Source organism: Eptatretus burgeri, chromosome 15, assembly GCF_056783735.1.
Source record: "Eptatretus burgeri isolate ZD-2024b chromosome 15, Ebu_testis_v1, whole genome shotgun sequence".
In the NCBI taxonomy this organism is placed as follows: Eukaryota; Metazoa; Chordata; class Myxini; order Myxiniformes; family Myxinidae; genus Eptatretus; species Eptatretus burgeri.
The window spans coordinates 68,180,339-68,196,112 of NC_140975.1; the positions used below are offsets into that span (position 1 = coordinate 68,180,339).

Sequence of the window (15,774 nt, forward strand, 5' to 3'; positions counted from 1 at the left end):
CCAATCCTGTAGGTACATTAAATTATCGTTCTTACCTGTATTATCTATTTCCAGTTTAAACTTGTCTCTGGAATCTCAATTTTTTTGTTATTATTTTTTATACATAAACCTGATTCACCTCAAAGTGTTTCGGGTAGTTTTATAAGCTTTTGAACAATCACCTTCAATGAGCTTTTCACTTCCACTCTCAATCTCATTGGGAGAGAACCCCGTGACTTAGCACAGAATGATTGTTTATTCTTTGGATATATTAATTAGTAATTTACCATTTGTTAGTAATTACCTGTTGCAATTTAATAATTTACAATTTGTTAGTAATTACCTGTTGCAATTTAGTAATTTACCATTTATTAGTAATTACCTGTTGCAATTTAGTAATTTACGATTTATTAGTAATTACAGGTTGTCGTTTAGTAATTTAGCATTTGTTAGTAATTACCTGTTGTGATTTAGTAACTTATCATTTGTAATTCCATGTTGCAATTTAGTAAGTTATTATTTAATAGTAATCACATGTTGCTGTTTAGTAATTTACCATTTATTAGTAATTACAGGTTGTCGTTTAGTAATTTAGCCTTTGTTAGTAATTACCTGTTGTGATTTAGTAACATCATTTGTAATTCCATGTTGCAATTTAGTAATTCATCATTTGTTTGTAATTTCCTGTTGCAATTTAGTAAGTTATTATTTAATAGTAATCACATGTTGCTGATTAGTAATTTAGCATTTGTTTGAAATTACCTGGTGCGATTTAGTAACTTATCATTTGTTTGTAATTACCTGTTGCAATTTAGTAATTTACCATTCGTTAGTAAATACCTGTTGCGATTTCATAATTTAGCATTTGTTAGTAATTACTTGTTGCGATTTCATAATTTACCATTTGTTAGTAATTACCTGTTGCAATTTAGTAATTTGTAATTACCTGTTGCCATTTAGTAACTTATTTGTTAGTCATTACCTGTTGCAATTTTGTAATTTACCATTTGTTAGTAATTACCTGTTGCAATTTAGTAAGTTATCATTTATTAGTAATCACATGTTGCGGTTTAGTAATTTGGCATTTGTTTGTAATTACCTGGTGTGATTTAGTAATTCATCATTTGTTAGTAATTACCTGTTGCAATTTAGTAAGTAATCATTTATTAGTAATGACATGTTGTGGTTTAGTAATTTAGCATTTGTTTATAATTATGTGGTGCGATTTAGTAACTTATCATTTGTTTGTAATTACCTGTTGCAATTTAGTAATTTACCATTCGTTAGTAAATACCTGTTGCGATTTCATAATTTAGCATTTGTTAGTAATTACTTGTTGTGATTTCATAATTTACCATTTGTTAGTAATTACCTGTTCCAATTTAGTAATTTGTAATTACCTTTTGCCATTTAGTAACTTATTTGTTAGTCATTACCTGTTGCAATTTTGTAATTTACCATTTGTTTATAATTACCTGTTGCAATTTAGTAATTTACAATTTATTAGTAATCGCATGTTGCGGTTTAGTAATCTAGCATTTGTTTGTAATTGCCTAGTGCGATTTAGTAACTTATCATTTGTTAGTAATTACCTGTTGCAATTTAGTAAGTTATCATTTATTAGTAATCACATGTTGCGGTTTAGTAATTTGGCATTTGTTTGTAATTACCTGGTGTGATTGAGTAAGTCATCATTTGTTAGTAATTACCTGTTGCAATTTAGTAAGTAATCATTGATTAGTAATTACCTGTTGCAATTTAGTAAGTAATCATTTATTAGTAATGACATGTTCTGGTTTAGTTATTTAGCATTTGTTTGTGATTGCCTGGTGCGATTTAGTAATTTACCATTTGTTAGTAATTACCTGTTGCAATTTAGTAATTTACCATTTATTAGTGATCACATGTTGTGGTTTAGTAATTTAGCATTTGTTTGTAATTACCTGTTGTGATTTAGTAACTTATCATGTTAGTAATTACCTGTTGCAATTTAGTAATTTACCATTTGTTAATAATTACCTGTTGCGATTTAGTAATTTACCATATAACCTTTTCCATTTTGTTCTGTTCCATTCTGCTTTGGCTCTTCCATGAACCTTGATCATGTGTGGACACAAAACAAAGTTCCTTCTGTCATGTGGTGAAATCCCTATAACGTGGTGTTTTAAACTAAACCAGTTTAATATAAACCATCAGGTGAACATTACTCATTGGTTTTGCACATACGGCTGCAAAAATAGGATTTTGGGAAGGTTTTCCGTGGATCAACAATTATTTAATTTACGGATTGCATCTGTGTGGTCCACCTGGTTCACCTGGATTCCTCCTTCCAAATGGGAATCCCATCTTGGATTTCAATCCCCAATGTATTTTTTGTGGAGATCATCATATTATTCCTCGTTTTCTGCTGTTAATTAAACAAAAGACTATATTGGGAAATGTTTGTGTTCCAGGAAATGTTCCAGGGTAATTTCACCCTGGAACGGGGGTGGGGAGAGATCCTTGCATCCTGGAACGGGGTGGGGGAGGAGTCTTTGCATCCTGGAACCGGGCGGGCTGGGGGGTCCTTGCATCCTGGAACGGGGGTGGGAGGGGGATCCTTGCATCCTGGAACGGGGTGGGGGGGATCCTTGCATCCTGGAATGGGGTGGAGGGGGGGGATCCTTGCATCCTGGAATGGGGTGGGAGGAGGGGATCCTTGGATCTTGGGACGGGGTGGGAGGGGGGATCCTTGCATCCTGGAACGGAGTGCTGAGGGGGGGGGGTCCTTGCATCCTCGAAAGGGGGTGGAGGAAGGGTCCTTGATTCCTGGAATGGGGTGGGGGAGGAGTCCTTGCATCCTGTAACGGGGTGGGAGGGGGACCCTTTCATCCTGCTACGGGAGTGGGAGCGCGGGATTCTTGCATCCTGTAACGGGGTGGGAGGGGGGATCCTTGCCTCCTGGAACGAGGTGGGAGGGGGGATCCTTGCATCCTGGAACGGGATGGGAGGAGGGGATCCTTGCATCCTGGAACGGGGTGGGAGGGGGGAACCTTGCTTCCTAGAACAGGGTGGGAGTGAGGGATCCTTGCATCCTGGAACTGGGTAGGAGGGGGGATCCTTGCATCCTGGAATGGGGTGGGAGAGGGGGATCCTTGCATCCTAGAATGGTGTGTGAGGGGGGATCCTTGCATCCTGGAATGGGGTGGGGGGGGGTGGGGGTCCTTGCATCCTGGAACGGGGTGGGAGGGGTGGGATCCTCGCATCCTGGAAAGGGGTGGGAGGGGGAGATCCTTGCATCCTGGAAAGGGGTGGGGGAGTGGTCCTTGCAGTCTGGAGCACGGAGTGGGGGGGAGGAGCCTTACATTATGGAACGGGTGTGGGGGTACTGGCACCTGGAACTAGGGTGGAGAAATCTTCACATCTTGGTATGGGTGATGGTGGGGGGGGGGATTCTTGAAGAGCCCACACCAATATGTGGTCACACCCAGTGACCTTAATCCTATGCAATGGTGTTAGTGTTGGTCTTGGTTACTCATCTAAAGTCTGTTCTCTCCACATTTTCTTTTTGGCTTTTCCAGCTCATCACACGTACGCTTTCAAGCCTTTGTACAAATACAGGTGTCAGTGTCAGTTGAGTGATTAAAGGAAAATCATTTGTTTCATAATTAGTTCACACGAGAAAGCACTCAATGGGTGTGCTGACCCCGGGTGCTGACATGCCATTTTCTCTTAGTGCAACCCATCTTCTTTCCCCCTACCTCTTCCCTCCAAAGGGTACTAATCTAGACTGTCACGTGACCCTGGTAGACTATATATCGTCCTGTAATCGAAATATAATGGAGCGTATGTATGTTTGTGTGTGTGTACGTATGTTTGTGTGTCTGTGTATGTATGTTTGTATTATGTGTGCATGTATCCATCCATTGGGACCATACTCTGTGCAGCGCGTTGGTGCTGCCTAAGCAGTCTCCTTGGCTATCCTGGACAATCCTGGACGGGTCGCCACTCTGACGCAGGATACCAACAAGCTGGCACTCATTTTTCCGACCTCGGAAGGATGACAGGCTGAGTCAACCCCACCTGGTATTAATTCAGCAGTATGTATGTATGTATGTATGTTCCAGGTATATTTTGTGTGTGTATGTTTGTATTATGTGCATGTGCGTGTGTGTGACTGTGTGTGTACGTATGTATCATCTACTCCTCCAAGAGGATTTGACCAAGGAAGTTGAAACTTTCAGGGATTAATGAGGGCACCCTGAAGTTGTGTCGGTGTAAGTTTCGTCAATCTCTCAGTCAGTCAATTGGTCACGTCCTCAGCCTCTACTCCAAATCAAATGTAAGACCAAATACTGTTCTGGAGCCATCAGGAGGAAAATGGATAAAGTAAAGAGTAAAGATGGAGTAATCAAAAGGAACCTGGATACGTTGAGTAAAGATGGAGTCATCAGGAGGAACCTGGATAAGTAGAATAAAGATGGAGTAATTAGGAGGAACCTGGATAAGTAAAGATTGAGTCATCAGAAGGAACCTGGATAAGTAAAGAGTAAAGATGGAGTAATCAGGAGGGACCTGGATAAGTAGAGTAAAGATTGAGTCATCAGAAGGAACCTGGATAAATAGAGTAAAGATGGAGTCATCAGAAGGAACCTGGATATGTTGAGTAAAGATGGAGTCATCAAAAGGAACCTGGATAAGTAGAGTAAAGATGGAGTAATCAGGAGGAACCTGGATAAATAGAGTAAAGTTGGAGTCATCAGAAGAAACCTGGATATGCTGAGTAAAGATGGAGTCATCAGAAGGAACCTGGATGAGTAAAGATGGAGTAATCAGGAGGGACCTGGATAAGTGGATAAATAGAGTAAAGATGGAGTCATCAAAAGGAACCTGGATACGTTGAGTAAAGATGGAGTTATCAGGAGGAACCTGGATAAGTCGAGTAAAGATGGAGTAATCAGGAGGAACCTGGATAAGTAAAGAGTAAAGATGGAGTCATCAGAAGGAACCTGGATATGTTTAGTAAAGATGGAGTCATCAGGAGGAACCTGGATAAGTCGAGTGAAGATGGAGTAATCAGGAGGAACCAAGATAAGTAGAGTAAAGATGGAGTCATCAGAAGGAACCTGGATACGTTGAGTAAAGATGGAATAATCAGGAGGAACCTGCATAAGTAGAGTAAAGATGGAGTAATCAGGAGGAACCTGGATAAGTGGAGTAAAGATGGAGTAATCATGAGGAACCTGGATAAGTAAAGATGGAGTAATCAGGAAGAACATGGATAAGTGGAGTAAAGATGGAGTCATCAGAAGGAACCTGGATAAGTCAAGAGTAAAGATGGAGTCATCAGGAGGAACCTGGATAATTAAAGAGTAAAGATGGAGTAATCAGGAGGAACCTGGATAAGTAGAGTAAAGATGGAGTCATCAGAAGGAACCTGGATAAGTAGTCTTGATGGAGTCATCAGGAGGAATCTTTTTTCACCCATCTTAGAACACGTATGTAATATTATCTCTGCATGAAGAACGTCAAAATATTTTGTGATGAGAGCCAAAAGTCATGGGACACGATTTTATTTTGGAATTTGGGGAATTTCAAAATGAAAATTTATGGTCAAGAATAGTACAGGTACAGGATTGTATATGCATAAACACTACCAACATGAGCCTACCACCTTGAATTATTTATTTATATACAGTTTACCATCAACATTACTTTATGCCTGGAGTTGGCTTAATGGCGAGAGTGATGGGCTTGGGATCCTTGGATCCTGAGTTCAAATCCCACTTGGCTGTTGAAGTAATACCAGGTGGGGTTGACTCTGCCTGTCATCCTTCTGAGGTCGGCAACATGAGTACGGGCTTGCTGGTGTCCTGTGTTGGAGTGGCGACCCGTCCAGTATTGTACCCAATACCCAAGGAGACTTCCTCGGCAGCACCAACGCTCTGCACAGAGTGTGGTTCCAATGGATGGATGGATCAACATTACTGGCATAAGCCTACCACCTTGAATTATTTATTTATTTCGACTTTACCATCAACACTACCGACATGCCACCTTCATTTATTTATTTACCAGCAAATACAACCTGCTGCTTAGCTGATGGGAACATTATTGGAGAGGGGGTGGGGGGGGGAGAAAGAGGGAAGGAGGGAGAGAGAGGAGGGAAGGAGGGAGGGAGAGAAAGGAGGGAGAGAGAAGAGGGAAGGAGGGATGGAGAGAGGAGGGAAGGAGGGAGAGAAGAGGGAGGGATGGTGGGGAGGGGGAGTGAATAGGGAGGAGAGGTGGGGGAGCTAGAAAGGGGGGAAGAGCGAGAAAAAGCGACGCCTCACTAAACATCGTTTTACACTCTCGGAGGGGGTGGGAGCGAGTAGGATTGGGGAGAGAGGAGGTAAATGTTAGGGGAGGGGATCTTGACTTGCCTTTGGTTGTGGGACTTGTGGATAAGGGAGGGGGGAAGCAGGAGAGAGGGTAGTACAGGATTGAATGAAATGGGGTACGTCAAAACAGCACGTTAATAAAGCATGCGAAGACCACCGCCGAGTTCAAATGTGGAGTTTAAATTTTGTAATTAGGCTCGGTTTAAGGGATTCTCGTGGTGACCGCATGTGTGGAAATTAAATGAAGCCACGAATGCTGCCGTCACCGGGCGTTTATAAGCATTGCAATGTACTCAGCAATTTGTAGCTATGATGAAGAGACATTCGATAATATGAGTGAGGAAAGTGAAGAAAAAAAAAACTTTATGGTTAATAAATTATTGTGGCCTGTTCCAAGTCAAGGCATTGTTGAGCAGGCTGAACAAAATGGTGAATTAAGACTCCAGCGAGGTAACCGAGGATGACAGCGAGGTGGCTGAGGATGCCCCTGATAAAGGATATAATGAAATAAGGCCACTAATTATCTTCAAAATGTGTGTTTTAATTAAACCAAACACCAAATTTTCACTCCAGCACTTCCTTGTAGTTTTCTTTGTGTGCATTTAAAGTTTCAGGCTGATAGGTTTTATGGTTTTGGAGTTATGGAGGAGACCCTGATCCACACACAGACCGACTGATTGAATGACTGACACACATTTATTAGAAGATATATCGTTGAAGAATCAATAAAAAAATTAGCGTATCGGGATCCGTATTTGGATATTCGCAAAAATCGAATCAATTTGTCCTCATCACACACGAAACGTGTCCACTAAGTTTCATCCGAATTCATCCATAACTTTTTGAGATATCGTGCACACAAACAAACAAATGAAATTGCTCGTTGAGCAAGGAATTGCCAGAATAACTTTGTCATATCTCCATAATCTCTGAAAAAACAAAAACCTGGAAATCAATTTGGTTCTTATAAGTTGAAAGTGCTGCTGTTTAATGAGTTATAGCACTTAGTTTGGTCATGATCATAACTTATAAGTCAATCTGACTTGAAATGGCGTTTTTATCGCAATTTGAAAGTTTTGACCCGACCCCCCCCCCCCGACATTCGACCCCCGACCGCTAAGAAGGGTGTTGGTGTGACACCCCAATGAAACATATGGTTGGATGCAGAATTGGAAAATGCACATTTTGGATTTGGTTTGAAGTCGATATGACCATTTTAGCGGACGTTATTTCGGATATAAGAATTTCGGTTTTTCAATGACCTTAACTTTGACCTTTGACCTAGATTCACCAAAAACGACAAGTGTCTCAGTTGGACCATGGCCGGCGTCTGTACCCATTTTGGTCATGATCGCTGAAATGGTGTGGCTGCTACAGGGTAAACAAACAGACAGACAGACACACAGAATGACACACACAACCGACCAACATAATTGCCGAAATCCGAAGGATTCTGGCAATTAATAATATATCAAGGTGGTAGTCGGTGGTGTTGATGGTGAATTGTATATAAACAATAACGTACAATACAGTATACACACACATTAACTTTGATCACACACACACACACACACACACACACACACACACACACACACACACACACACACACACACACACACACACACACACACTCAGTGACTTGTCAGGACAACCATTGTTCAAAGAAAGTTGTAGAGATGGTTTCACGTGATCATTTCTTGTGACCATCCCTACCTTGTTTACATACTTTTTTGAGGAACATCCCTTGATCCGTTTACATTTTTACCTCCACCACCTAAGGTAGGAGGTTATGTTTTCCACGTTTGTTCATTCCCGGAATCCTTAGAATTTCAGCAATTATGTTGCTCGGTTGTGTGTCATTCTGTCTGTTTGTTTGTTTGTGTGTTTATTTACCCTGTAGCAGCTACACCATTTCAGCGATCATGACCAAACTGGGTACAGACGTCGGCCATGGTCCAACTTAGACACTTGTCGTTTTTGTTGAATATAGGTCAAAGGTCAAGGTCACCGAAAAACCGAAATTCTGATTTTCGCAATAACGTCCGCTAAAATGATTGTATCGACTTCAAACTAAATCCAAAATGTGCATCTTCCAATTCTGCATCCAACCATATGTCTCATTGGGGTCTTACACCAACACCCTTCTTAGCAATCGGGGGTCGAATGTCAGGGAGGTCGGGTGAAAACTTTCAAATTGCGATAAAAACGCCATTTCAAGTCCGATTGACTTCCAAGTTATGATCATGACCAAACTAAGTGCTATAACTCATTAAACAGTAGCACTATCGACTTGTGAGAACCAAATTGATTTCCAGGTTTTTGTTTTTTCAGAGATCATGGAGGTATGATAAAGTTATTCCGGCAATTCCTTGCTCAACGAGCAACTTCATTTGTTTGTTTGTACATTTAACATTGTACATTTGTACACGTTACTCTCTCCAAGACCTGAACATTTATTTTTTTTTAATGTCATATCTGCACGTCCCATTCTTACGGTGCGGTTGGTCGTTGGGTCCTTGATTGGTATTCTTGTTCTTTGTAATTTTTTCTTTTCTTCTGAACTCAAAGGTGAACTCGTCCGAGACATTCAGGACATGAAGTTAAATTTGTCTATTCTCGCTGTCCTCGTTGTCGTCGCTGTCCGTCTGCGGCTCCCATTCGAGTCCCAGGAATAAAAAGTGAGATTTGTATTTCATATTTGAAGCCTTGTTTTTACTTCAAGCTTCCAGAATTCAAATAATCCAGACGACCTCAGGGGTGGATCGATTTCTTCTGAAAACCCGATCACACCGAGACCGAGACTCAGTTTGATCCATAAAGGGGTCGATGGTGGCACGGCGAGCTCAGTGCTCAGATTTGGTGCTTTGCTGCGTTATGCCGTACCTGGATAAAGGTTTGTCTACAATTCACGTACGAGCCCTTCTCGTAAATATTCACATTCATATATATATATAAACATTTATTTATTTCTCCCAACAAGGAGACATGAACTTAAACTGGTGTTCACTGAAACGCGAGCTCTTCGTTTGAGTGTAATTACTAATGGCGTCGGATACGAATTTCTCAACACGTGGTGAGGTCCCTTACAACAGGGTTTCCAATTAACGGACAACTCGTTACTAAAATAAGAACAATGTGGACAGAACGGAGAGGAAGAAGGCCTCAGGGTTGTGTGATAACAATGCTAATGGCTCCTCCGGAATGGGTCCACGTGGAACGACTGGGTCCACGTGACACGATGTGTCACAACACTATTGCTTCACAAAGTCAAAAATATCTCTTCCATGACCGATCGTTCCGAGTTGAGCTTTATTGTTTGGTAAGGCACCTGAAGATCAGGTGGGTTCCTGAAATATCCCTTTAGACCCCCCCCCCCCCCCATTTCAGCTTTGTCCGACTGACTCTGGCCCAAAGGCAAGGCGGACTGCTGGTGTGTAGGTGGACTATCTGATAAACGAACTCCCCTGAGGGTGAACAACTTGGTGTCCGCCTCGTGGAAAACCCCTTTCAATTAAAGTTCCGACAGTGGACTGCAGGAGCCACGAAGCGCACCATGGAGTGCTTTCTTCAGCAATTAGGTGGGTTGTATTTAGGTTGGATTCACGTTCGATTGAGGCTGGATTTGGGTTGGATTGAGGCTGGATTTAGGTTGGATTCACGTTGGATTGGGGCTGGATTCACGTTGGATTGAGGCTGGATTTAGGTTGGATTGAGGCTGGATTCAGGTTGGATTGAGGCTGGATTTAGGTTGGATTCACGTTGGATTGAGGCTGGATTTAGGTTGGATTCACGTTGGATTGAGGCTGGATTTAGGTTCGATTGAGGCTGGATTCAGGTTGGATTCACGTTGTTTTGAGGCTGGATTTGGGTTGGATTGAGGCTGGATTTAGGTTGGATTCACGTTGGATTGAGGCTGGATTTAGGTTGGATTGAGGCTGGATTCAGGTTGGATTGAGGCTGGATTTAGGTTGGATTCACGTTGGATTGAGGCTGGATTTAGGTTGGATTCACGTTGGATTGAGGCTGGATTTAGGTTCGATTGAGGCTGGATTCAGGTTGGATTCACGTTGTTTTGAGGCTGGATTTGGGTTGGATTGAGGCTGGATTTAGGTTGGATTCACGTTGGATTGAGGCTGGATTTAGGTTCGATTGAGGCTGGATTCAGGTTGGATTCACGTTGGATTGAGGCTGGATTTAGGTTCGATTGAGGCTGGATTCAGGTTGGATTCACTTTGTTTTGAGGCTGGATTTGGGTTGGATTGAGGCTGGATTTAGGTTGGATTCACGTTGGATTGAGGCTGGATTTAGGTTCGATTGAGGCTGGATTCAGGTTGGATTCACGTTGGATTGAGGCTGGATTTAGGTTGGATTGGGTTGGATTTAGGTTGGATTCACGTTGGATTGAGGCTGGATTTAGGTTGGATTGAGGCTGTATTTGGGTTGGATTCAGGTTGTATTGGGGTTGGATTCAGGTTGGATTCACGTTGGATTGAGGCTGGATTTAGGTTGGATTCACGTTGGATTGAGGCTGTATTTGGGTTGGATTGAGGCTGTATTTGGGTTGGATTCAGGTTGTATTGGGGTTGGATTCAGGTTGGATTGAGGCTGGATTTAGGTTGGATTCACGTTGGATTGAGGCTGGATTTAGGTTGGATTCACGTTGGATTGAGGCTGTATTTGGGTTGGATTGAGGCTGTATTTGGGTTGGATTCAGGTTGTATTGGGGTTGGATTCAGGTTGGATTCACGTTGGATTGAGGCTGGATTTAGGTTGGATTCACGTTGGATTGAGGCTGGATTCAGGTTGGATTCACGTTGGATTGAGGCTGGATTTAGGTTGGATTCACGTTGGATTGAGGCTGGATTTAGGTTGGATTCACGTTGGATTGAGGCTGGATTTAGGTTGGATTCACGTTGGATTGAGGCTGTATTTGGGTTGGATTCAGGTTGTATTGGGGTTGGATTTACGTTGGATTCACGTTGGATTGAGGCTGGATTTAGGTTGGATTCACGTTGGATTGAGGCTGTATTTGGGTTGGATTCAGGTTGTATTGGGGTTGGATTCACGTTGGATTGAGGCTGTATTTGGGTTGGATTCACGTTGGATTGAGGCTGGATTGAGGCTGTATTTGGGTTGGATTCACGTTGGATTGAGGCTGGATTTAGGTTGGATTCACGTTGGATGGAGGCTGGATTTAGGTTGGATTCACGTTGGATTGAGGCTGTATTTGGGTTGCATTGAGGCTGTATTTGGGTTGGATTCAGGTTGTATTGGGGTTGGATTCAGGTTGGATTCACGTTGGATTGAGGCTGGATTTAGGTTGGATTCACGTTGGATTGAGGCTGGATTTAGGTTGGATTCACGTTGGATTGAGGCTGGATTTAGGTTGGATTCACGTTGGATTGAGGCTGTATTTGGGTTGGATTCAGGTTGTATTGGGGTTAGATTTAGGTTGGATTCACGTTGGATTGAGGCTGTATTTGGGTTGGATTCAGGTTGTATTGGGGTTGGATTTAGGTTGGATTCACGTTGGATTGAGGCTGGATTTAGGTTGGATTCACGTTGGATTGAGGCTGTATTTGGGTTGGATTCATGTTGGATTGAGGCTGGATTTAGGTTGGATTCAGGTTGGATTCACGTTGGATTGAGGCTGGATTGAGGTTGGATTCAGGTTGGATTTCCTTTTGTTCGCACACGGCTGTGTAAGCTCCTCGGCCAGAACAAGATAAATGTTTTTTTGTGTTGTTTTGTGTATTTTGTTATCGTGATTTGTGTCGGGCTGTGCAACTGTATTTATAAAGGTGTGGTTGTGTTCATAACAGTTTTAGTGTGTATTTGAGTTTGTTTATTGAAATAAGCAGGAGGAGGCCTCGTGTTCAAGTTTAGCGTTAAGTGAGTTGGGGGTTTGGGAGTATGGGGGTAAAAAAAAAGGGTATAAATAGAGACAGAAGAAGAAAGGAAGAGGAGTTCATAAAATGTGATAGTTGCTCAGTGTGGACCATATCAACAATAGGGGAAGCAGAGGGGTCTTACTGCTGTAGGAAGTGTGAGGAAATAGCTCACTTGAGGATAGTTATTACTCGGTTGAAGGAATGGATGGATAATTTGCAGCAAGGAGCGGAATATGATAAATTTATAGATAATAGTTGGTAACAGTTGTGGAGTGGGGTTGCTGAGGATATTGGAAGTGGTGGCGGTGGTGTCAGTGCAGGCAGTGGTGATGGTGCAGGCAGTGGTGAGGCAGTGAGTGCAGGAAGCAGTGGTGCAGTGGGTACAGGCAGTGGTGGTAGTGGTGCAGCGGATGTAAGGAGTGGCTGAGGTGCAGCGGGGTGCAGGCAGTGGTGATTGTGCAGAAGGTGCATGCCGTGGCGGATGTGCAACAGGTGCAGGCTGTGGTGGCGGTGCAGCGGGTGCAGGCAGTGGTGGAGGTGCAGCAATAGAAATTGGTAGACATGAGGTCTGGGAGACAGTTTTTTTGGGTGATGAGATTATTAAATATGTTGATTCTTCATTTTGCAGGAAGGATCAGAGACGGAATTCTGTGTCGTTGAGCAACTTAGCTAAATATAGCATAACAATTGTGCATCTCCGAAACTCGGCAAGCTTTTTGAATTCTTTTTTGCAGAATCGAACAGGGCATTAGCAGAGATGAATTACCGCACATATGAGACATCACTATGACGTCGTATCAATTTTTATGACGTCATTCCTATTTTTTGTTTCACAACCCAGAGTTTTCATCGGATCTTCGTGAAACTTGCCATGTATATGCAGAAAGCCCACGCGCAGACAGTAACCATCTCCGATTTTGGAAATTCTTCCTAGAAAAAGAAGTTGACGTCATAATATCGCCGCTAATGGAAATCGCCTATACCATTATCTCCGAAACTCGGCAAGCTGTTTGAATTTTGTTTGCGGGAATGAAGCAAACCGCAAACCCGATACATCACAATGACGTCATATTCGTTTTTATGACGTCATCATAAAGAGGACGAGGATCTTAGCTCATTCGAGCTCGTTTTGAGTAATTGATTGATTGATAAACTATTTCCTGAGCGTTTAAATGTTTCTTGTTTTTATGCACAGAACCTTCAACATCATCACAATACGTCATACGAGGAGCCTTGAACACGGTCTCGGAATGACGTCATAGTCCGACACATTCCAACTTGTTTTTACTTTACAATATATAATTATTTATAATTTAATATATGAACGTGTTATTTATTTATTTACACGCACGTCTTGTCGACTGTAGAACATTATTTTGGCCGTTTCTCTGGACTCGTCACTTCGTTCTGAGAACATTTTGAACGTCGTCGTTAAGTATCGAATGGAATCCTTTGACATTCCCAGGCGTGAGAGACGACGACGGCCTCTTGGGGATGGTGTGTCTACTCCAGAGGTAAAACAAACTCCCCTCTGAGCCGTCTTTCCTGGGTTGGAATCCCGACACAGCTCCAAACCGCCATCCTGGTGTTTGGCATGTGGGGTCTCGCATCACACGCGAAGCCGGTTGTCCCATGCGCCAGCATTCGATGACGGACGTGAAGGTGCCTCCCATTGGTCAAGCATTCCATGACGTAACGCGAAGCAAGCTGAACATTTTTCCTGAGGTGAACGACGCGCTTCTCGACTTCTGAAGCAATTCTGAAGTGAAATATTATAAAATAAAATAGAAAATTTATAATAATTCATCGAAACCATGTTTTACTTCCCAGAGGTGCTCAAGAAGCGAGGAAAGTTTGCAACGATCTGGTAAATGGGGTCTTTTGTGTATCTTTTTATTATTCTTATTTTTATTATTATTATTATTGACGAGGACAGCCGACTCGTCGCTTCGTTAATGGACCAATTAGTCATCATGTTTGTGAAAAAATTTTGGGCGAGAAGGATAAGTTAAGGAAGAAAACTTTAGACGTGCATAGTCAAGTGGTTTAACCTATATACTCCCTCCCCCCCACCCCTCTCCCCATATCCTCTCACCATACCGCCCACCCCGATACTCATACCCCCACCCATATATCCATACCCCCCCACCCCCTCTCACCATACCACCTACCCCCTCTCCCCATACCCCCACCCCCTCTCACCATACCGCCCACCCCTATACCCATACCCCCACCCCTCTCCCCATACCCCCTCTCACCATACTACCCACCCCTATACCCATACCCCACCCCTCTCCCCATACCCCCCACCCGCTCACCATACCCCCACCCCTCTCCCCATACCCCCACCCCTCTCACCATACCACCTACCCCCTCTCCCCATACCGCCCACCCCTATACCCATACCCCCACCCCTCTCCCCATACTCCCCCCTCTCACCATACCACCCACCCCTATACCATACCCCACCCCTCTCCCCATACCCCCCACCTGCTCACCATACCCCCACCCCTCTCCCCATACCCCCCACCCCTCTCACCATACCACCTACCCCCTCTCCCCATACCCCCCACCCCTCTCTCACCATACCACCCACCCCTATACCCATACCCCACCCCTCTCCCCATACCCCCACCCCTATACCCATACCCCCACCCCCTCTCCCCATACCCCCACCCCTATACCCATACCCCCACCCCCTCTCCCCATACCCACCCTTCCCTCCATTTGCCCCTATTCGTCCTGATGTCCCTTCCCACTCAAAATGTCACACACGATGACAGGCTTTAACAGGCCCCTCCTTTTTGGGGGGGGGGTGGGGTGGGTGAGTGGGGGAGGTCTGGAGAAGAGAAGGAGGCCATATTTACTCTTGTGAAGAGTGCTTTAACCTCAGCGTTCCCCAGGTAAAAATGGAAATTGCAATACCTTCTGCCACCACCACCAAGTGTTGCTACACGGTATAAATTCACATCGATAATTTACGTCCCCCCCCCCCCCCATCACCACCACTGACCACTCCCACACCACACGTGAGGCTGTGGCCACATAGTCTATGTTAGAGAGGGAGAGAGAAAGAGAATAAGAGAGAGCGAATGGTATTTATCAATATAAATAAAATGTAAAGGTGCAAGTGGTCTCAAGCTCTAAATGGTCAAGGGTCTAAGCTATCTAATCTGTCTGAAGGGTGTAAGGGGTCTGAATGGTGTTAAGGTCTGAGGGGTCCAAAGGGACTTCAGTGGTGTAAAGATTTTAAGGTTCCTAAAAAAGGTCTCAAAGGTGAGGGGATCTAAGGTTGTCTAAAGTGTTGAAGGAGTCTGAAAGGTAAAAGGGGTTTTAATGGGTCATTTTGGGTTCTCCGAGTCTTTTGAGTCCCCGTGCTTTTGGGTCTTTTGGTCCTCAAGATCTTTCGTGTCTTCAGGGTCCTTGGGCTGTTATGAGTGTTTTGGGTTTTTGGGGTATATTTGCTCATCGTGGTCTTTTGGGTCATCTGGATCTTTGGGGTCTTTTGGGTTTTTGGACTCTTTTGGGTCTTCAACGGTTGA

The 15,774-nt window shown here is 43.5% G+C and overlaps 1 protein-coding gene across 3 annotated transcripts in view; it reads left to right on the forward strand.

Annotated features, from left to right (window-relative positions):
- Window positions 1-9,727: 9,727 nt before the first annotated feature.
- Window positions 9,728-15,774, forward strand: part of REC8 (REC8 meiotic recombination protein) — a 75,603-nt gene continuing 69,556 nt past the window's right edge. Inside the window, exon 1 of one of the 3 annotated variants that reach the window (XM_085856662.1) lies at window positions 9,728-9,919. Coding sequence is in view for 2 of the 3 variants with exons in the window: in XM_085856661.1 (XP_085712787.1) it covers window positions 14,047-14,099 (53 nt within the window). In the remaining variant the exon portion in view is untranslated. Of the gene's footprint in view, window positions 9,920-13,718; window positions 14,100-15,774 lie in introns of those variants that run through there. The other 2 variants (XM_085856661.1, XM_085856659.1) reach the window with 2 other exon arrangements.